General features: G+C 45.7%; 2 protein-coding genes across 3 annotated transcripts; one reads left to right on the top strand and one right to left on the bottom strand.

Moving 5' to 3' along the window:
* Positions 1-1,680: 1,680 nt before the first annotated feature.
* LOC123135456 (uncharacterized) lies at positions 1,681-7,395 on the top strand. 2 transcript variants are annotated; one of them, XM_044554540.1, is made up of 4 exons: positions 1,681-2,053; positions 3,418-3,545; positions 3,837-6,748; positions 6,905-7,395. In XM_044554540.1, exons 2-4 carry the CDS (start codon positions 3,534-3,536, stop codon positions 6,906-6,908), a joined length of 2,928 nt encoding a protein of 975 aa, XP_044410475.1. In that variant the 5' UTR covers positions 1,681-2,053; positions 3,418-3,533; the 3' UTR covers positions 6,909-7,395. The 2 variants fall into 2 exon arrangements, with proteins under 2 accessions (XP_044410475.1, XP_044410474.1); XM_044554539.1 differs by having other exon boundaries at positions 1,681-3,545.
* Positions 7,396-13,380: 5,985 nt separating this feature from the next.
* LOC123138653 (uncharacterized) lies at positions 13,381-15,430 on the bottom strand. The gene is made up of 3 exons (XM_044558594.1): positions 14,036-15,430; positions 13,741-13,932; positions 13,381-13,668 (listed from the first exon to the last, which is right to left on the bottom strand). Exons 1-3 carry the CDS (start codon positions 15,428-15,430, stop codon positions 13,381-13,383), a joined length of 1,875 nt encoding a protein of 624 aa, XP_044414529.1.
* Positions 15,431-22,567: the final 7,137 nt, after the last annotated feature.

Raw genomic sequence — 22,567 nt, 5'->3', positions numbered from 1 at the left:
TCTTTTTTGCCCTATTCAAATTAAGAACTTACAGTGAGAGTAAGCACACAACAGTACAGCTTTATGTAGGTGACCAAAATGTTCCTTGCTAGACCTGATTATGGAATTTTGTTTGATGGTTTTAGTGGAGGCCTGATACAGCTCATGCTCCTTGCAAATTATTTGTTGCAAACTGTGCCATGAAGCACATTAGAGCACAAGCACGGATTTGAAGCAACACAAAATGTATCTCTTGCCTAACCATGTAGTATTTCCGAGTACATATAGTAAATTGCTAGATTTTGAAGCACTAGCTTAACCATGATTGACAAACCTTAAATGTTCTTGCTTGGCCATGTAATATTTGTGACCGTATATGACTGAATGTAATGAAAGGTGCAGAGATTGTGTTTCGATATTCAGTGCAGTTCAGAGTGGCTTGACAATTCTAAATATTTGTCAAGATCATGCACATGTGCTTATATTTGTCAAGATCATAATCTAATTGTTTTGCTTATCTTAACTATTCCATTCTAGATAAAAAAAAGTTAGCAAAGGCGTGTTTCCATTGTGCATAGTTTAGTCTTACACTCTTTCCGCATCAGGTTATTTTTCTTACTTTGTCCCGCCCTAGCCTCTAAGAAAGCAATTATTTACATCGTAAGCTAGCTGCTTAACTATATAATGCAACCTTAAAAGAAATTCAGGTCCTGCTGTTTTTGTACTTTTGCTCCACTTTACTGATGTACTATTACTAATTTCTCTCTTGGAGGATAAAATGGGTATTACTATATTTAGTAAATTTAGTTGGATGATTTCGAGCAAGGATAAATGGTGCACATAAAGATTCGAGTGCTTGAGTGCGAGGGGTCACCATTTTTAGTTGCATGTACTTTCCATATGATGTTTCTAGCGGTGTGTGAAGCATTTTCTGATTTTATCGGAAAGTTAAGCAAGTCAGCCTCACATCACCTCCAAAGGGAAAGAGAGCAGAATTTTTTTGTGATTATAGGGCACATATAGGAATCCGCGCAGCACATCTCTCCAAGCTATACATAGTACACTAGAGATATGAGCCACATTCCGCAACATAACTGGCAGGAGTACATTTTACCCCCAATAGAATCCTACTTCACTGAATTGCAATGCAATCTAACACCCAAAGCTGGATGCTCTACTTGACAGGCAGATGGCCTGAAAGACACAAAAGTTGCTCGATTAGCAGGAGGATCCAATAGTAAAGGGACAGTCTTGCAATCATTTATCTTTATCTTTCAACCCTGCTGGTAGCTGGACACAAGCAAAGAATTGATTTCCGTCTTTAGCAAAGCGTAAGGTAATCATCCCAATGTGAGAGAAAAACGAAAGCAAAAGGTAAGGATACTGCCTCTTGTTTTATTCTGCGTTCTAAGGTATTTGTGCACACTGATAAGCACAAAGCAGCCCAAATATTTCTTCGCAGCATGTAGCTTTTTTGCTTTACAATATTTCTGTACAACAGGCTAACTTATGTTTTAGCTTGACAGTATGATATTTCTGACCATATCTGACAGATGCAGTGAAGGGCGCAAAAATTGTGTGTCGATATTTAGTACATTTCGGAGTGTGCCTCAACAGTTCTTGATAGTGTCAATATTATATGCAGGTAACTTTCTTAAAAGTTTGTAGCAGTGTATGAAGCATTTTCTGATTTCTTATGTAGCAAAGTTAAGTAAGCATTTCAGCCTCTCACATTACATTCGAATAGAAAACTGCAATCCTTGTGAGTAGTAGATTTGTGTGTAGCAGATCAAGCTATAAATAATATAATATGATTAGTGATATTAGCCGCATCCCTGAATCTAACTTGCACCACATTCTTTTTCTTATGTCATCATACTTTACTGGAATTGCAATGCAAGTTACACAAAAGTTGTTTGATTAGCTAGCAGCGAGTGCAGACAATGGCCTGTCAGGCCTTGAAATTTTTATCTTTAAATCTTGCAGCGAAGCCAGCTACAAGCATTGAATTGATTTCTGTCTTTACTGAAAGCAAAAGATAGTCCTCAAGGAAAGACAAAAGGCAAAGCAAAAGGTAAGGAATAGTACTGCTTGCTTTTATTCTGTCTAGCTAAGGCATTTGTGTGTAACCACAAGGACCCCAAATATTTTGTCGAAGCATGCTGTGTGTCCAGAGCGCTCACCAATCTAGCCAGCTTCTAGTTGCGCCTGTCTCTACCTAGCTACATACTCTCTGCAAGTCTGCATAGTACCAGTTATTCAATTTAACCAAGGTATGTAAACCTCAGCTTACACCTGTACTCAATCAGCCTGTCTGCTTCTTCGTATCTATGTATGCTAGTTTTATCAGGACATTGATTTTCTACCCTTGAGCAAATGTGCTCTCTTTACTTTGAAAGAATAGAAGAGTGAGGGCCTGTTCTGATCTCCCACTCCACACTTCTAAAAAATTCTGCCAGAAGCCATCCCGAATGATATAGCTTCCCGAAGCCGAAATCCAGGAAGCTACGATGGGCTGTAGTTCATTTTTGCGAAGCGACCGATTCCCAGCTTCCCCTTTTTGTGAATCTGAAGCTGCTGTTATTTACGGCCGAATTGCCACCGCCAAGAAAACGTTTCGCTCACCTTCCCCTCGCTCGATCCCGCGGAACAGCCCGCTCGCTGGCAACTCCCTCCCCCTCGTTTCTCCTCTGTAACCCTACCGCCGCCGCCACGCCCAACAGCCCCCGCCGCCGGCCAAATCGTCGACTCCGACTACAGATTCAGTCGCCCCAGTCTATTTCTCGCCGGATCCCGTCGTCGCCGCCGTCCGTCGCGCCTGGTACAGGGAGCTGCGCCTCCATGGCTCGGAGGATCTGGCTCCAGCGCCATTGACGCCCGAGCGGTTTGGTCCGTAATGGGCCCTTTCCAGCCGGCCCAAGGTGGCAGAAGCAGGCCTTGAGCGCCCCAGCTGGGCTGTCTGGTCATCCAGGCGCTGGGAGAAGCTGTTGGCGCTCCAGAACGTTTTCGCATCGCCAGCTGAAGCAAGAAGCCGGATAAGAAGCTAGATATGAGAAGTTTTAGAGAAGTTAGATGGTTTCAGAACAGGCCCTGAGTTTTGAAGATTCAAAAAATTCCATTAACAATCACATGTAGATATTACAGTAACCTATGTATTTGCAAAGTTTTGGTGAAATCTCACATGCAGTCCAAACTAAAATAGCAATCATGAGAGGCTAAAAGCATATTTATGTGCTCTAATTTTGTTATTTTTTGCACAGAAAAATATTAAAAAATGCATGAAACTTAACAGTTGCACACAGTACTCAATGACATACACGTGTGATTTTTTTTTAAATTTTGTGGAAGCACGAGAATTATATTTTTTGCATGCTCTCCTTTAGGTCATTGAGCTTTATTTTATTAATCTTGCTTGCATATTATTGCATTTGTATACAGATCGACTGAAGCTCGAGGAATTCAGCTGGAGACTTATAGTGAGCTGACTGATCAATGATGACCCGGAAATGGAATTAATCTAGAGGGTAGAGATTGCAGTATCTTGCCAATTCATCATGCGTACAGAAGTATGTTTACATGTACCAATCACTTTTCGTTCACTTATGCATGTTATCTTTCTTATCCCGTTCGAGCTAGTTTACAAAATATTTTGGTTACTGTACCCTCATGGGTGCATCGATTGTGGTAAATCTTTTGTTGTAAAGTGTTCTATATCTCAGGAGTTCTGTTAATTAATTATATCACGCTTGCGTAACTTTGCCCATCACATATTGTTTCATATATATACTACTGCTACTATGTATGTAGCTACTTTGCACTGGTGGCCACTGTCCTCACCGCTTCACATATGCATGCAGGTTATCAAGGCAAACACCATTGATGAGGCTGTTGAAGGAATTCTCGATGAACTCAAGTATACTAGAGGAAAAGAAAATGTCATATACTTTGATGGCTGGGACGGGCTGGGGGCATCTGCTGTCCTGCGAGCCGTAGCCCAACAGATCGAATCAAATGGAAAGAAATGGCAGTTTGAGCAAGTCATCCACATCGACTGCTCAAAGTGGGAGAGCACAAGAGCACTTCAGAGGGAAGTCGCAAAGCATCTGAAGCTTCCCAATCAGGTGCTGGAGATGTTTGACAAGCAAGACGAGGAGGATGATTTCAATGGTATCACTGATCAACGATCTCGGGCAGGGATAACAGAGGTTGCAATAGAGATCCAGAGGAGCATACAGGGCCGCAGGTTTTTGCTGGTTCTTCAGAATGGAAGCAACGAGGAGATTGACATATCTAGCCTTGGCCTTTCTGTATATGAATATTTGACCAACAAGGTGATATGGACCTTCCAAGGGAGGTTTCGGATGGACCCCAATATGAAAGACAAGGCCATGAAGAAGGATACAACAGACGTTCTTCTCTCAGCTTCATGCTATGAGAAAAATCCACAAGATCACTGGTACTATCTACTGCGTGAAGAGGCTACACTAGTTGCATACAAGAATAGCGTTGATCCTGCAATACTTGTTAAGTGCTTCTTGTATATGTTGACACTACATTGCACCAGCCGCCATTATGTCGACAGCGAGTATGATTTGGCTACCCATGCATGCAACTATTGGATATGTGATGGAATCATACAGAAAGACACAGACATTGCTGAAGCATGGCAAGTTGGTGAGAGACTGCAAGGTGATATCCGATGGAATATGGACTACCGCGACAATGAATTTCCCTCTCGCTTTCTATGGTATGCCGAGTGCGTACCACACTGGGCATCACCAGCTCATGGATTTGTGCTGGTCCCTGATGGAGTCGTTCCTAGCAGAACGTTCCAGCATTTTGACAAGCTTGGCGTGATGAAACTCTCAAGGTGTAGCTTCAGCTTTTCATCACCTCCATTTCTCTGCTGCCACAGCCTTAGATTTTTATGGCTTGACCACTGTCAAAACCTAGGAAAGAGAGATGGGGCGCAATTGGAAGAGGAGGACACTGCAAGGTTGTTGGCATGCTTCCAAAGCTTATGGGTGCTTGACCTGCGCTACACAGATTTGAATCTGATCCTGTCCGCACAGGTGATGGATCTCATGACCCAGCTCAGGGAGCTAAGCGTGATGGGAGCCAAAAACTGGGACTTTAGCCATTTACAAGGACGACTGCGTAACATTCGCAAGCTCCGGTTAACAAAGTCCACTGGCTGGTCCAACACCAATGTGTTCTCGGATATGGAAAGCATGGAGCTTCTTGATTTTTCAGTCAGTGGTTACATGAGAAGCTTATCTGGCTCAGCAAGCAACACTAACCTTGAGACTGTCATTATTGGTGCCTATGACGAGTTAAAAATCATCTCTTTTAGGGACTGCAAAGAATTGAAGAACATAATCTTGAAAGGATCGTTGGGGAGTCTTGAAGAGCTGGACCTCTCAGGCACAGGAGTGAAAACACTCAACTTCCGGGAAGTGGTAGCCACCTCGCTCCCCAAGCAGATCATCCTGCTAGGCTGCGAGAAGCTCCGTGCAATATTGTGGCCTAAGACATTTGAAGGGGAAGGGTGGTCTGGTTTGCTGCATCTTGACACCACCTCAATATCAGCATCAGCTGACGGAGGTGAAGCATCACATGCACATCCTCATAGCGATCAAGCCCTCCAACAGCAGAAAGAAGAAAAGTTTAACGGTGGATGGCGGATTTCTCTTATGGATACAAGGCTCCTGAGGTCGCTTTCTCCTGTAAGAGAGTTTTTAAGGGCCACATCCGTACATATTGATATCTGTTCTGCAGCTACTGTTGGTGGTTGCAACATCCAAGGAACAAGCAGCAACAAACTACTGCAAGTCCAACCGCACACAAGGACTATGATGGACTCCATGTATGGATATGTCTTGAAGGATGGTGGCCCAGTTGGAGTGAAGGTGATGTGGGACTGCCCTAAGATATTTCTTTATTGGGACGAACCAAAGACATGTATGATAAAGATCATTCATGGACCGGGCAACAAACTTTTGGAGGATGCCCCAAGTGCTAGCACTAGTGCTTTATTATTGCCTGGTTTCATATGCAAGCAGAGTACATCTGTGCATGTCTATGATAACTTGTCCATCACCAATATCCCTCCACCTCCCGACGGATCAGGGTGGCAGAGTCAAAGATGGTGCCGAGTCGAGAGGTGCCCCAAGCTACACACGGTCTTCAATATTCGGCAGGGCAGTGGTGCGTCCAGCTTTAGGCGTCTGGAGACATTATGGTTGTCCCAGCTTCTGACGGCACAGACATTTACTACGTCAACTCTCACCTTTTGTAGCCTGGAGTTCTTGCACCTGGACTGCTGTCCCAGGCTCTTACATGTGTTCACCTTGGCCAGCAGAAATTCAGGGAGGTTCTTCTGTAGTTATTTGCAGACCCTCGAGATAGTGTACTGTGACGATCTAAGGGAGGTCTTCCCTTTGGCCCCTGGGCCCCAGAAACAGGATACAGTTATAGAATTTCCCTATCTGAGGAGCATCCACCTGCATGAGGTCCCCAAGCTGCAGCACATCTATGGGTGCAGGATGTGGGCACCTATACTCGAGACCGTCAAGATCCGAGGCTGTTGGAGCCTTAGGCGTCTGCCGTCCGTCGGCCGCGACACCAAGCCGCCCAAGGTGGACTGCGAGAAGGACTGGTGGGATAACCTTGAGTGGGACGGGCTGAATAAGTACCATCACCCGTCCCTCTACGAGCCAAGCCACTCGCTGTACTACAAAACCGATCTGCCCAGAGGCACCATACTCAGGTGAGCTACACACATATTACTCCATCTCTCCTTACTTTTGTGCCGAACAAATCACTACCTTCTCTTTTCTAGAACAAAAACCAACTTATCTACTGTATCCGATGAAAGTACATCTGTTTAATCATCCCTACCAAATGTTGGTTTATTATGCCGCAGGTAATTCACCCCTCCTGTGAATTGATCTTCGGGCTCGTCCAACCTGAACGCATGTACGTCATCATGCGGACCTACGTAACTGAAGCTTTTCTGCTGTGTTGCTTGATTGGTCTATGGTGTTCTCTACATCGGCATTGCCTTGGTGCGGTGACGCCCCTTTGCAGTTTCATCTCATTTGGTTTTGGTTTGATTTGATTTGGCCATCCTTGCTCGGTCCATCAAAGCACTGTTCATCTGGTTGCTTCCGAGCAAATGAGAAAATAAGTCAGAGCGGGCATTCAGCTGATGCAGCATGAGCTCCGTCTTTGCGTGGGTGTGAGTGTTTGGTGTGGTGTAGTCAGCCGTCGACTGACTGTAATATGTAAGCTTGAATGATGATGGTGATTATTTGTGTATGTGGAGTTGTTTGTCGTGGTTTGAATAATCAACCGTTTGTAAATTCTAATTTGCAGCATGAATGGTAATGATGATAGTGATGGTTTTGTGTGTGTGTTCTGTTTGTTCTGATCTGAAAGATGATGATAATTTGGATGGGAGCGTATTGAACGTTCTCGGAGTTCTGAATGTTCTCAGAGAATTCTGCTTGCTTTTTTTCTTTAGGAAATGATTCTGTTCAACGAACTGATAACTCGCTCGCGCCGATCGCCTCCTGCGTCGTCAGATCCTCTTGATCGTGCAGTGCGGAGTGAGCCGTCGCTGTCGAAGCCGTCCAGGTGATGGCAGGGAAGAGCCATGCCCGGCGAGCCTAGACGTGGCCGGGACCACGACGCAATCATCCCTGGTTGACACGGGCTTGCATCCTCCCACCTCTGACATGGAGCGAGCCCGGCCGGAGGCCCTTGTTGCCGGTGGTCTGAACTTCTTTTGTTGATTAACTAGAAGCAAATGGACAATTATCCTTTTCGCCGTGCACTTGGTTATGGTTGTGATGTTTTGGATCAGTGACTCATATGATGCATGGCGCATGTATTCCAGGCTACTAATTGGCACCTAGGTAGATGACATTCTGTGAGTTCTAAGTAGTGCTCTGCGCTAGATGCCATATTTTGTAGAGAGTGGTACTATTGTGTAAACTCTTTGATGCTGCCATGTATAATGATGGTGGTTGAAACATATATTTTATGTGATTGTTTCCTAATTTTTGAAGTGATTATATACAATTATTTTTTATAGTTTAATTTCTACATAACAATATTAATTTGCGTCAATAATGCAATATTTTGAAATAATGATTCCCTAGGGTTTGTAAACCCAAGGGGTGTACAGTGGACTAACAATAGTCGCCGTTACATAATATTTCCCTAGGGAGTGAAACTAACCCAAAGGATATCAACTTTACATGTCAGCTTGCGGGCCACCCGTCGCTTGTGTCCCTACGGTACAGAACCCAAGGGAAAGAGGACTATACCTAGGTTATTCTTTCCTCACCCTCGGGAAACCGAGATTCCCCCACCACTCGTGCCCTAGGGCAGTTTCCCTAGGGGATACACTAGGGAAACCCCTTTCCCTAGCGTTTTCACCCATTTGCTTAGGGTATCCGGCCCTAGGGCTATTTGCATAATCTAGTAGTGATGGACATTTTTTGAAGTACACAATTAACATTATCAAATATACAATGAACAATTTTTTAACATCGAATAAATGCATTTTTAATACACCATGAACATTTTTAGAAAACATGATGAAAAACCTCTTAATAGCGCGGCGAACATTTATTAGTGCGCGATGGACCTTTTCAAAAAACACTATGAACCTTTACAACACTAACATTTTTTTAGTACGTATAACCTTTTGGAAAAACACAATGAACAACTTTTGCTATGCGAGGAATATTATGAAGTACAAACTGAACATTTATTAAATATACAATGATTTTTTCAAGAATATATCCAACAAACATAATTTTAGTACGCAATGAAACTTTTCATACATAATTTTAGTATCCAACAAACATAATTAATACATTATGACCACCTTTTGATACACAACAAACATCTTTTTAATACAGAACTAACATTTATTAAATATACAATATGATGAACAGTTTTTTTTTCACATGATGAACCTCTTTGAGAAAACAAGATAAAAATAATTAATGCATGATGAACGTTTTAATACAGAATGATTCTTTTTTAAAACATGATGATTTATGTAAAATGTGGTGAGTACTCATTTAATACCTGATGAATATTTTTGAAAATCATCATGCTTTTTTTAAAAAAGTGCATGCATTTAAAAAATATATTCATGTAGCTTTTTAGAACACACACACACACACACAACACAACGCAACAAGTGTTAAAACTAAAAGAAAAGGAAAAGGAAACCCACAAAAAGAAAGATTAAAGTATGCATGAATTGCACGAGTTCCTAAAAACATCACCATTGCACGAGTTCCTTAGTAGATGCAAACGCCTAGAAGTGTAAATTCCCCATAAATTTTAGTTCAAAAAAATATGTCAAACAATTTGCAAATAAAGATAAATATTTTTAAATACATGACGACATTTGTGAAATATGCGTGGACATTTTTTATTTTCCATACATAAAAATCACTTTATTTCGAAAACCGGTGTGTTTAAAACTTAGCAAAAGTACAAACAAAATACAAACAGGAAGAAAAACAGCCGTTTCTACTGTTTAGGCCATACATAAAAAATCATAATTTTATTGTTTAGGCCATACAAACGAAATACAAACGAAATCACTTTATTTTCCATACATAAAAAATCACTTTATTCCTATAACTGATTAGGCCAGCCCACCCTTTGGGGGCCTGTTTTCTTTTCTAAATTTTTATTTTTTTTCTACTGTTTCTCCTTTGTCATTTCGTTATTTTTATTACCCTTTTATATTTTAAATGTTTTATTTATATTTTTCCAATTCATAATTTTTAAATTCGTGTGTATTTTGTAAAAAATGACATTATTTTTTAGCTTTCTTGAGCATTTTTAAAAATCATGTCCCTATAAGTTCGTCAACATTTTTAAATTCTCCCTGCAAAACAAAAACATTTTTAAATTCTACAATTCTTTAAAATATATGAACATTTATCAAAATTTGTACAGATTTCCTAATGTTCGAAATGATTTTATAGTTTTTTTAAAAATTGATTCATGAATATTTTCAATGGTGATCAACATTTTTATATGAGGAGAACATTGCTTTAATATGAGATGGCCATTTTTTAGATACGCGATGAACATGCTTAAAATATAAAGTAAGTATTTTTAAGGTCGTCGGCAATGCCTTGCCACTGCTCGATGGCGAGGAGCTATTCATTAGAGTGGTGGGTGGACAACTCCATAGTTGAATGCTTCATGATTGGCGCGAGGTCGACGACAACATCGAGGGTGTACCCGAGTGAGGTTATCGATGCCAATGCCAGGGTGTACCTCTTCAACAATGCCATTGGTGCCCGGGTCATCGCCACCGGTCTCGTACTCCATGAGATAGACTCCTACAATTACGCCTACATAGCTTCACTGTACAAAGGAAAAAAATATGTTGTAGCAATTCATTTTCTTAAAGGTGGTAGCACAGTGTAAATATGTTTTTAGACGATAAAATGAAATGTCAGTCTTATAGCCTCTACGTCTTTTTTTAGAGGTTATTATAGCCTCTGTACCTTGCAGTTGCACACAATCACACTTTATTGCGCCGGTGACTACCATACGGACCTTGATGGGCCCTAATGACTGGTAGTTTGCGCTTTGAGATGGGCCTTAACTGCCAGAACAGGCCCAAGAAGACAAGCAGTAGGTTTTCCCTTTCTTTTTCTTAGCCTCCCTCACTCGATCCCCTATGTACCCTGGCGCCGCGCCGCGTGAGACGAAAACCCAGCACGATAATGGGCGGCGACAGCGAGACGAGGCCACCGTCGGCGGCCAGGGCAGGCGCCGCATCCATCGTGCTCGGCAACGACGGCCTCCTCAGCGAGATCCTCCTCCGCGTAGGTTTCTCCACCATCCTCATCCGCGCCGCGGCCGTCTGCACACGCTGGTACCTCCACGTGTCGGATCGCGGGTTCCTCCGCCATTTTCGCAACCTCCACCCGCCCCGTCTCCTCGGCTTCTACGGTTCCGACGGCGATCGGTGGGTGCGGATAATGCGCTTTGTGCCAATATTGCTTCAGCCGCCAGAGCTTGCCACCGTCATCCGCCAGCTTGGACGCCTACAAGAGCATGTGGCCGGCACCGACCTACGTCCTAGGCTGTAGGAACGGTAGCCTCCTGGTCAGCCATCAAGGAAGGCCCGGAAGCAGCACCAAACTGGGAGTGCATTGCCTCCTGTGCCCCGAGAGTGGCCTGGCCATGCTCCCATCATGCCCATTCTCCCCTCAGATGCGGCGTAACTTGAGTTCGCCACATGACATAGTTCGTCCGGGAGAGCTTCTCCGTGACCTGGCCAAGATTGCTTTGGGCGGCACTGGAGGAAGACATGGCTTGGGACTGTGGAGCAGCTAGGGTTTGGAAGAGGAGGCTCTGATTACCATATTGAATTGATGCACCTACCAGTTGCTCCAAAAGTCCGAACTGATGGAGTGAGGTGGGCAATATATTTTAACAATCCCCCTTACGTCTTGGCTATTTTAGTCCTTAGACATGGGATCGATGTAGGCCGCAGAATCGTTTTATTTAATACTGCGTTGGCAGGGTCTTGAACTCAAGACCTCTTGGCTCTGATACCATGTGTGAATAGGCGAAAGCGTCTTACCCATCGTGGGAACGCTATTGCGTGTTATAAAGACTCAGGCGCGCACCTCCCTGGGATAGCGCATATATTAGTTGGGATTACAATCTTGAGAAAGAAGAAAGAGGTAGAGATAAGGACTATGGTTAAGATAAATGTCCTTCCTAACTACCTACTGTATATGCGCAAGTAATGTAACCCTGACACGCTATAGAACTATGTTTAACAGCTCCAACACAGTAAAGTTGGCAACCGGAAGTTTCTCCATCTCCGGCGCAAAGTCCATTGCTGCACCCAGACGACTCTACAAAACAACATAATTATTTACCTTGATGTATAGCATGCATGGAGCCTTTAGAATTAGTTTAGCAAGGAAATCTTTTAAAGAGTTGGTAGACAGGAGACATACATAGAGACAAGCAGATATGTGCAAAGAAAGGACATTGCAGTGTGTGGGGCGCAAATATGCATCTTCCTCTTGGTTGCTGCTCACCCCATCATTGTATTTATAGCTCTCTATCATCTCTAATTTCATGCTCTGAAGTGACCAAAAACCAAAAATAAGCGACGACTTAGTATTATATGTAAGCAACCATGAGACCTTCTCCACCATTGGGGTTGGAACAAACTTCGAGCTTCAGTTGCTTAAGTAGCGGCGTCATGATTTGGAGGCTGATTCCAGGTGCAAGCGAAAGACTGATTCCTTCTTTTGAAACTTGAACAATCGATTGAGTCATCTATATTTTTTGCTCTCCAGTACCCATCTTCTAGTGACTTCTAAATGATCTATTTGGCTTCTGTTGAGCTAAAGGCTCGACATTGTACTGGCTGTTTAACTTTGCCTCACACCTGTGCTCGATGTCCATATCTGCTCTTCTGTTAGCTTTATGCATCTCCCATTCTTGTATTTCAGTGCATACAGGAAGTCAGAAACAAAGGCGAATGTCCGAGAGTTAATCTGAAGATTGTTGAAGAATTGAAGGTAGATCTTAAGGCTGAAATGGAATTAATCCAGCGGTTAGAAATCGGCGGATCAGACCAATTCATCATGCGAGCTGGGGTATTTTTACACGTATCAATAACCATTAATTCCCTTTTCTACACATCAATTGTAGTATACTTTTGCAATTTCATTATCAATATTTAATGTAATTTGCATCGTGTATATGTGTATCCTTTTTGCATGCTATACTATGCATGATTAACTAGCCAAGCTTAATATCGTTCCTAACAAACGGTTCACGGTTGCCCACTTGTTGTGTATACTCTTCGTGTACTTGCAATGCATGGCCACCTTGAAACAAATTCCTCAACGGTAAAATAAACATGAACATCATAGCGGCCAATCTTCTGTTTAGTGAACAAAGTAAGAGCGGAATTGATAGTTGGCATGTCAACACTTCAACAGTACATCATAACCACCCTCCAGGTTTACAAAATCTGAAAGGCACAAAAAAGAACTATATAAGTTCCACAACAAAGATGTTCAAAGCATTAAGCATGAGGCAAGACCGAGTATATATAGAGGTAATCACAAGTAGTAGCATCTCCCATACAGAAAACATTAATTGGAATATTACACGTTCGAAATATTAAACATGACCCAAGACTTCGTATACAACGTGACCCCCCCCCCCCCCCCCCCCCCATTGGAAAAGATTAGCTCACTTAGGTCCGTTTCATTTTTGGAAGCAAACAAAACTCATATGATTTTAATCATGCCCATAACCACTCTGTCATGACCTGCCTTGCATCCAGGAGCACGGCAACTGTATGCACGTATGCTAAACCAGTCCACCCGAGCGGTTGTAAACAGAGCAATTAACAAGAGGATACGCCAAACAAATGTTGTAGATATTCTTGGCCCAACAATCAGTGTCTGCCTCATCAGCTAGCTTGATGGTCATTGTCTTAAGCCTTGGTGCCCATCTCAATGCCATTGTCACGAGATCAATCTCACGGTCCCCTCCTCTGAAGTTGTTTATTTCCACTTCTTCGAGATGAGTCAAGGAGATACTTTGGCTCCTCCAGTTCTTGGACTCATCACAAGGACAGTTTTCAGGACACGTTGCCTGAAACATATAAAACATTACAATGTATTTTGAACAAGTTACTTATGAGTAATAAGCAGCATGGAGAATTACCCTGGACCAGTCCCACAGGAAAACCTTAAGCCTTCGTGTAGCAGTCTGGATGTGATGCGTCATAAGGAGATGCCGGAGAAGTCCTCCTAAAACATGTCCCATTGCGTTGAGATGTAGCTCCAACACAGTAAAGCTAGCAACCGGAAGTTTCTCCATCTCCGGCGCAAAGTCCATTGCTGCACCCAAACGATTCTACAAAACAACATAACTATTTAGCTTGATGTATAGCATGTGGAGCCTTTAGAATTAGTTTTGCAAGGAAATCTTTTAAAGAGTTGGTAGACAAGAGACATACATAGAGACAAGCAGATATGTGCAAAGAAAGGACATTGCAGCGTGGGGGGCGCAAACATGCATCTTCCTCTTGGTTGCTGTTCACCCCATCATTGTATTTATAGCTCTCTATGGTCTCTAATTTCATGCTCCGAAGCGACCAAAAACCAAAAATAAGCGACGACTCAGTATTATATGTGAGCAACCATGAGACCTTCTCCACCATTGGGGTTGAGATGGACACCCTAAGGTCTGGGTAGGAACAAACTTCGAGCTTCAGTTGCTTAAGTAGCGGCGTCATGATTTGGATGCTTTGACATTTGACATCACCATAGACACTAAGATCAAGCTCCTGCAGCGACTCCGAGTTGATTGTGACATCACGCGCGGACCTATCTGCCATCACCTTGAGCATGCGCAGGCGCGGGCAGAGGGCGACCATTGTGACAAGGTTTACGATGGTGCATCCCGCGAGGCACAACCTCTCGAGAGCTGAGAATTCTTTGGCCGGTAGTTGTGTGAAACGGAAGGTGCGCGATTCCATCTCAAACGATGTGGCACAGCTGGGGAAGGAGGGCAGGTCGGCAAAAATGCGTTTGAAAGAGTTGTTTGTGAAGATGAGCTCATGCGGAGAGAGCCTCGCCGCGGCGGGGAGAAGGGAGGCAACGCTAAGGCCATTGACACTGCGCCTCCAGTTATTAATTTGGTCGCATTCGAGGCCAAGGAGGGACACCGTGAGGCCGAGCACCACAGCGGCCTCGAGTGTGGCAAGTGCGGCTTGGAGCGGTCCGGCCTCGACCTCACGGAAGATGACCCTGAGCAGGCGCAACCATGGGCAGCGGTCGAGGAAGGCGCCGATGTCGAGGATGTTGCCGGAGAGAGACAGCCTCTCGAGCGCAGGGAGCTCGCCGCCCGCGTGCGGGGGCTTGACATGGAGGAAACCCGTGTCCAGCTCGATGGAGGTGGCTCGGCGAAAGCCAGGCATGACGATGCTGACCGGAGGGCCTGGCTTGAACACGATTTCGTGCGGAAGGACGAAGACCAGCTCCTCCGGCGAGAGCCGCTCGGCGGCCCGCAGCAGCGACTTTGCGCCGGCGTCGTCAAGCTTGCGCGACGCGTCGGACACACTCCTCGCTAGACGGACGTCAAGAAGGGACACGGATGTACGGCGGGGGACACGGGCGAGCGCCGCTTTGACCACACCGGCCGGGACGTCGCGGAAGGTGAGACCGGGGAGGCGGGCCCAGAGGCCGCGCCACCGGCGCGAGAGGACGCCGGTTCGCGCGGCGGCGCGGGCGCAGCGCAGACGCTGGAGGATCTGGAGCAGCATGTCATCGTGGAGCGCGCTGATGAGGTCATCTCCGCCCGGACCACGCGGCGGCGAGCGCCTGAGGCGACGCCTCGATCGGAAATCCATCTGAAAACCTTCCGCAGGCAGGCCAACTGGCTCCGGCGTGTCAAGAAGATCGCAACTCCCAGCCAAATTTCCAGGCCTTTAGATCACAGCCCACCAAACATCAACATCTTGGAAGCCCATCCTGTTTTTCTTTTCTTTCGTGTGTTTGCAAGTTTCAACAGTGTTCGTTTCGTTCTGCTTCGCTGCTGGTTCTCAGCACGGCACCATCTCATCAGACATGGAAGCCCTTTCCTATTATTTATTCCTGTCTTTTGCTTCTCTTTTTTGTTTATTTCCCATTTCCTGTTTAAAAATTAAACAATCATTTAAAAAAATGCGTGAGCACCTTCCAAACTACATGAATATGTATTAAAAGTACGTCATCACATATTGAAATTTACATGAACATTTTTTAAATGCATGAAAACTTATTTGATTATCTACTTTCTAAAGAATACATGATAATTATATTTTATTAAACTATGTACGTTTTTTGAAGTACACAATGAACATTAGTTTTGATATACATTGAACAATTATTTAACAGGAGATAGCATTTTTATAATACACCATGAACCTTTTTAATAAAACAAGATGAACAACTTTTTAATATGTGGTGAACATTTATTAGTACGCGATGGACCTTTTCAACACCATGAACTGAGGGAGGTCTTCCCTTTGGCCCATAGGCCCCAAAAACAGGATACAGTTATAGAATTTCCTTATCTGAGGAGCATCTACCTGCATGAGGTCCCCAAGCTGCAGCACATCTATGGGTGCAGGATGTGGGCGCCTATACTCGAGACCGCCAAGATCCGAGGCTGTTGGAGCCTTAGGCGTCTGCCGTCCGTCGGCCGCGACACCAAGCCACCCAAGGTGGACTGCGAGAAGGACTGGTGGGATAACCTTGAGTGGGACGGGTTGAATAAGTACCATCACCCGTCCCTCCTTGCAAATAAACTTACTTTCATGCCGAACAAATCACTAGCTTCTCTTTTCTAGAACAAAAACCAACTTACTACTGTATCCAATGAAAGTATATCTGTTTAATCGTCACTACCAATGTTGGTTTACCATGCTGCAGGTAATTCACCCCTCCTGTGAATTGATCTTCGGGTTCGTCCAACATGAATGCATGTATATCATCATGCAGACCTACATAACTGAAGTTTTCCTACCGTGTGCATGTTGCTGTTGGGTAACGTAGTAATTTCAAAAAAATTCCTACGCACACGCAAGATCATTGTGATGCATAGCAACGAGAGGGGAGAGTATTGTCCACGTACCCTCGTAGACCGAAAGCGGAAGCATTAGCACAACACGGTTGATGTAGTCGTACGTCTTCACGGCCCGACCGATCAAGCACCGAAAACACGGCACCTCCGAGTTCTTGCACACGTTCAGCTCGATGACGTCCCTCGAATTCCGATCCAGCCGAGTGTCGAGGGAGAGTTCCGTCAGCAGGACGGCGTGGTGACGATGATGATGTTCTACCGACGCAGGGCTTCGCCTAAGCACCGCTATGATATTATCGAGGTGCAATATGGTGGAGGGAGGCACCGCACACGGCTAATAGATCTCAAGGATCAATAGTTGTTGTGTCTAGAGGTGCCCCCCTGCCCCCGTATATAAAGGAGCAAGGGGGAGGGGGCGGCCGGCCAGGAGGGGCGCGCCAGGAGGAGTCCTACTCCCACCAGGAGTAGGACTCCCTCCTTTCCTTGTCCAAGTAGGAGAGGGGGAAGGAAGGGAGAGAGGGGAGGAAGGAAAGGGGGGCGCCGCCCCCTCTCCTGGTCCTATTCGGACTAGAGGGGGAGGGGGCGCGCGGCCTGCCCTGGCCGCCCCTCCTCTTCTCCACTTTGGGCCCATGAGGCCCATTAACCCCCCGAGGGGTTCCGGTAACCCCCCGGTACTCCGGTATATATCCGATAACCCCCGGAACCATTCCGGTGTCCGAATATAGTTGTCCAATATATCAATCTTCATGTATCGACCATTTCGAGATTCCTCGTCATGTCCGTGATCACATCCGGGACTTCGAACTATCTTCGGTATATCAAAACACATGAACTCATAATATAACTATCATCTAACTTTAAGCGTGCGGACCCTACGGGTTCGAGAACTATGTAGACATGACCGAGACACGTCTCCGGTCAATAACAAATAGCGGAACTTGGATGCTCATATTGGCTCCTACATATTCTACGAAGATCTTTATCGGTCAAACCGCATAACAACATATGTTGTTCCCTTTGTCAGCGGTATGTTACTTGCCTGAGATTAGATCGTCGGTATCTCAATACCTAGTTCAATCTGGTTATTGGCAAGTCTCTTTACTCATTATGTAATGCACCATTCCGTAACTAACTCATTAGCTACATTGCTTGCAAGGCTTATAGTTGTTGGGGAACGTAGCAGAAATTCAAAATTTTCCTACGAGTCACCAAGATCTATCTATGGAGAGACTAGCAATGAGAGAGAGGGGAGTGCATCTACATACCCTTGTAGATCGCTAAGCGGAAGCGTTCAAGAGAACGGGGTTGAGGGAGTCGTACTCGTCGTGATCCAAATCACCGAAGATCCCCTTGACTCATCTCGAAGAAGTGGAAATCAACAACTTCAGAGGAGGGGGGCGTGAGATGGATCTCGTGACAATGGCATTGAGATGGGCACCAAGGCTTAACACAATGACCATCAAGCTAGCTGATGAGGCAGACACCGAACGTTGCGCCACGAATATCTATAACATTTGTTTGGCGTATCCTTCTGTTAATTGCTCTGTTTATTGCCACTCTGGTCGGCTAGTTTAGCGTGCGTGCAGACAATTGTCGTGCTCCTAGATGAAAGGAGGTCGTGATGGAGTGATTATGGGCATGATTAGAATCATATGGGCTTTGTTTGCTTTCAAGATTGAGACAGACTTGAGTGGAACAATAATCTTTTCCATTAGGCGGTCCAAGCTGTATACTACGGACTCGTCTCATGTTTAATATTTCGAACGTGTTTAATATTTCAATGAATGTTTTCTGTATGGGAGATGCTACTACTTGTGATTACCTCTATATATGCTCGGTCTTGCCCCATGCTTAATGTTTTGGACATCTTTGTTTCGAAATTTATATAGTTTTTTTGGTGCCTTTCATATTTTGTAAATCTGGAGCGTGGTTGTGATGTACTGTCAAAGTGTTGACATACCAACTACCAAATCCGCTCTTACTTTGTTTGCTAAATAGAAGATTGGCCGCTATAATCTTCATGTTTCTTTTACCGTTGAGGAATTTGTTTCAAGGTGCAAGTACACGAGGAGTATAGACTACAAGTGGGCACAAATGCACAACCTCGAACCGTTTTGTTGGGAAACGGTTTTAAGCTTGGCTAGGGCGTCCAAGTGGGCGCACAGGAAGGAAAAGATGCTTTGTTATCGTTGCGTAGACAAGGGCCACTTCATTGCGGAGTGTGTGGCTCTGTTATGTGATACCTACGGTAAACTGGCACACGATTCTGGGGAGTGTCCGTTACTGCAAGATCAGGCACCGTCACTCATGATGTATGGAGTTTACTGTGCTGAGCTAACTTTTTTCGAATCTCCGAATGAGCGAGAGGTTTCTGATGAGTTCACGAGTATGATTACGGGGATAGTCAAGGTCACCAGAGGGGAGGTGTCTGAGACACAGATTGTGCAGAGGCTCCGAGAGTTGGCCCCTCGGGATTTCCAGTGGGACCTTGTCAGCCTCGCTGATAGGATGTTCAGAGTTGAGTTTCCTTTCATGGAGGATATGCAGAGGTTGCTGAGTTTTGGGATGTGTAAAGTGCCAGGAACTGATTGTGTCCTTTAGTTTCACGAGTGGAAGCAGGTAGAGCCTCAGGGAAAGCCGCTTACTCAGGCGTGGTTGCGTTTCTCCGGGGTCCCTCCCAAGCCATTGCAGGATGCTCAGGTTGTGGCCAGTTTGGATATTTTGATGGGAAAGCCTGAGCGGGTGGATATGGCGTTTACCAGAGCTCACGGAATTGCTCGGGTTCTGGTTAGTATTCTGATCACTGACTTTGTGCCGGAGGTTGTCAAATGGGCTTATCGAGGCAGGATTTTTAGTCTGGTTATTGAGTTTGAGGATGAGAGCCTTCTGGCGGCAGAGGCTCATGGGTCGGACGTGGATATGCACGAGGGTGATGGTAGCGCAGGGGCTAAGGATCCGCCGGTCGATGACTCTGGACGGCAGCAGTCCAAGGGACCGGGGTCCGAGACCACGACGACTGAGGGAGGAGCGGCTCCACCTTCCTCGGTGCCTACGACGACTCTGAGATTTGGGTCCTTTGAACCCGCTTCTGTTCCCCCGAGACTGTGGAGCGATCGGGTGGAGTCCGAGGAGGCCTCTGAGTATGTGTTGCCTGCTTTGGATTTTGAGGATACTCTCTATGCTAGTCTGGGGGTTCTTGGTGATTCGTCGGTACCGGTTTGGGGAGTGGGGGAGGTGAGTCGGCAGGAGGCCACTCCCTCTCGTGCTCACCACGGTGCTCCCCCAGGACGTGGCTGGTTTGTCAGCTGAGGGCCCGGGGCAGGAGGCCTCGGGTTGCCCTTCTCCTGCCGACGTTGGACTGTTGGGACACGTGGAGCCCGTGTCCGTCCCTGCGCTGGGAGGGGGTCTGAGGCAGGTGGCCTCGGACACCTTTTCTCCCGTCGCATCGTTTGTGCTGCCAGTGGTGTCCGTGCCATCGGGAGGGGGCTCGGGGCAGGTGACCTCGGTGCCCTCCTTCCCTGAGGCGCCTAGGGCGATGGCCTCTCCGGTGCACGGTGGGGAGTTCGGGCAAGTGGCCCATGCACTCCCTTCCCCCCGTTCACCTCCAGCTCCGCCTTGTGGGGTGAGACCGTCGCCGGTGGTCGGGGCTTCTGCTCAGCCTTGCCAGAGGAGTGAGGCAGGAGGTCCCACCCTGTCCAGGTTCTCTCGTGAGGAGGTGATTGCGTTTGGAGGGATTCAGGATCAGATGTCTGAGGGGCGACGGGTGAGCGATCGCCTCCAGACTATGCCAGATGTGGACGACATTCAGCAGCGGTGCGCCATGAGGGCGGCCAAGCTCCGTGACGTTGAGGTCACTACTGGTATGTCGGTTAATATTTCTAATTCCATTATGCATTTTTCTAATGATGAGATTGTTGAAAATGCAAAGCATTTAGGAGCCTCACTTGGTAGTAATGTCACTGAAATCTCTAATTCCGTTAATGACCTTCTTGATCTAGAGGCTGAGAGGGCCTTAGAGATGATTCGTAACATAGCGGCGGTTAGGCCGATGAGTGATTCTGAGGTTGAGGCTCTGGGGGTCAGGGTGCTTGATCCTTTCTGTGAGGACCTTATTCATCCTATTCCAGAGGCGGAGGAGGATGAAACTTCTCAGACGGTTTTGCATGGACCTTCTGCGACGGGTTGTGAGGACCAGTTACAGAGCCATGTTAACCCGAAGCGCAAGTGGAAACGGAAGGTGTACCCGGTTCCGCGGTGCGTACCAGTGCTAGGATTCGTACGGCCAAAAAATTCCATGATGAACTATGAAGGGAATCTTTTGGAATACAGAGGTCTAAAGGACTTGGCTAAAAGAAGATTCCTTGCTAAGGCGGCTGTCGAGCATCAATTAGATTTTGTCGCTCTATCGGAGACCGGTAGAGATAATTTTGTGCCTCAGTTTCTTAATACTTTGTCGGGTGGGATTGACTTCGATTGGCATTGCTTGCCACCGAGAGGGAGATCGGGTGGGATCTTGCTCGGCGTTCGATGCAAAGCACTCGAGGTTCGAAGTGTGGTTATGGGTGACTTTGCGTTCAAGTTTCGGGTACGATCGAAGGATGATGGTTTTAATTGGGCTCTGGTTGCAGTATATGGGGCTGCACAACCCGAACTCAAGCCCGAGTTCTTGGCGGATCTCATTAGGATTTGTGGCTCCGAGCAGCTTCCTATCCTGGTGGGGGGTGATTTCAATATCATTAGATGGCGTGAGGATAAGAACAATGATAACTTTGATGGCAGATGGTCATTCATGTTTAATACTATCATTGAAAGTCTTGACCTGAGAGAAATTGAGCTCTCCGGTAGGAAATTTACCTAGGCTAACGCGATGCCAAATCCGACGTATGTGAAGTTGGATAGAGTGTTGGCGAGCGTCGAGTGGGAACAGAAGTTTCCTCTAGTAACAGTTCAGGCTTTGTTCCGTGGGATTTCTGATCACACGCCGTTGTTTGTGGACTCCGGTGAGGCCACCCACCTGGGTAATAATTTTTTTTTGTTTGAGTTGTCTTGGTTTGAACGAGAAGGTTTCTTTGATCTCAAAGCCAGAGAGTGGGCTAAGGATTCAGGAGGGAAGACTGTGATCCAGCGCTGGGAGAATAAGATTAGGCATTTGAGAAGCTTCCTGCGTGGTTGGGCTAAGCATCCTAGCGGGATTTATAAGGTCGAAAAGGAAAGGCTCCTTTCCCTTATTCAGGCCCTAGATGTGAAAGCTGAAACCACGGTACCGCCGGCCGCGGAGCTTCATGCCAAGCTTGATGCGGAGATGAGGCTCAAAGAACTCCTTCGAGAGGAGGAATTGAAGTGGGCGTTGCGGGCCAAGGTCCGACGGGTAGTCCAGGGGGATGCGAACACTCAATTTTTTCACATGATCGCTAATGGTAAACATAGAAAGAAGATGATCTTTCAGCTTGAGCAAGATGAAGGAACAATTGTAGGTCATGAAAACCTTAAGCAGTATATTACTGAGTATTACAAGCAGCTGTTTGGTCCTCCTGAGGATAACTGCGTGTCCTTGGATGAGTCCAGGGTTGAGGATGTTCCTCAACTCACAGCGGTGGAGAATGATATTCTCGTGGCTCCTTTTAATGAGAAAGAGGTGTTCGAGGCCGTATCATAGATGAACAATAACAAGGCACCGGGTCCTGATGGTTTTCCTGTGGAGTTTTATAAAAAGTGCTGGCATATTATTAAGGGGGATATGTTTCCTCTTTTTTAATAATCTCTTCTCTGGACAGCTTCAGCTTTTTCAGCTGAATTTTGGTACGATAACCCTTCTCCCTAAGAAAACAGAGGCTGTGAGAATTGAGCAATTCAGGCCCATCAGTCTTCTGAATGTTAGTTTCAAAATCTTTACCAAGGTTGGGACTAATAGGCTCACACAGAT

The sequence above is a fragment of the Triticum aestivum genome, chromosome 6B, assembly GCF_018294505.1.
Source record: "Triticum aestivum cultivar Chinese Spring chromosome 6B, IWGSC CS RefSeq v2.1, whole genome shotgun sequence".
In the NCBI taxonomy this organism is placed as follows: domain Eukaryota; kingdom Viridiplantae; phylum Streptophyta; class Magnoliopsida; order Poales; family Poaceae; genus Triticum; species Triticum aestivum.
This window is presented reverse-complemented; position numbering and strand designations above follow the sequence as displayed.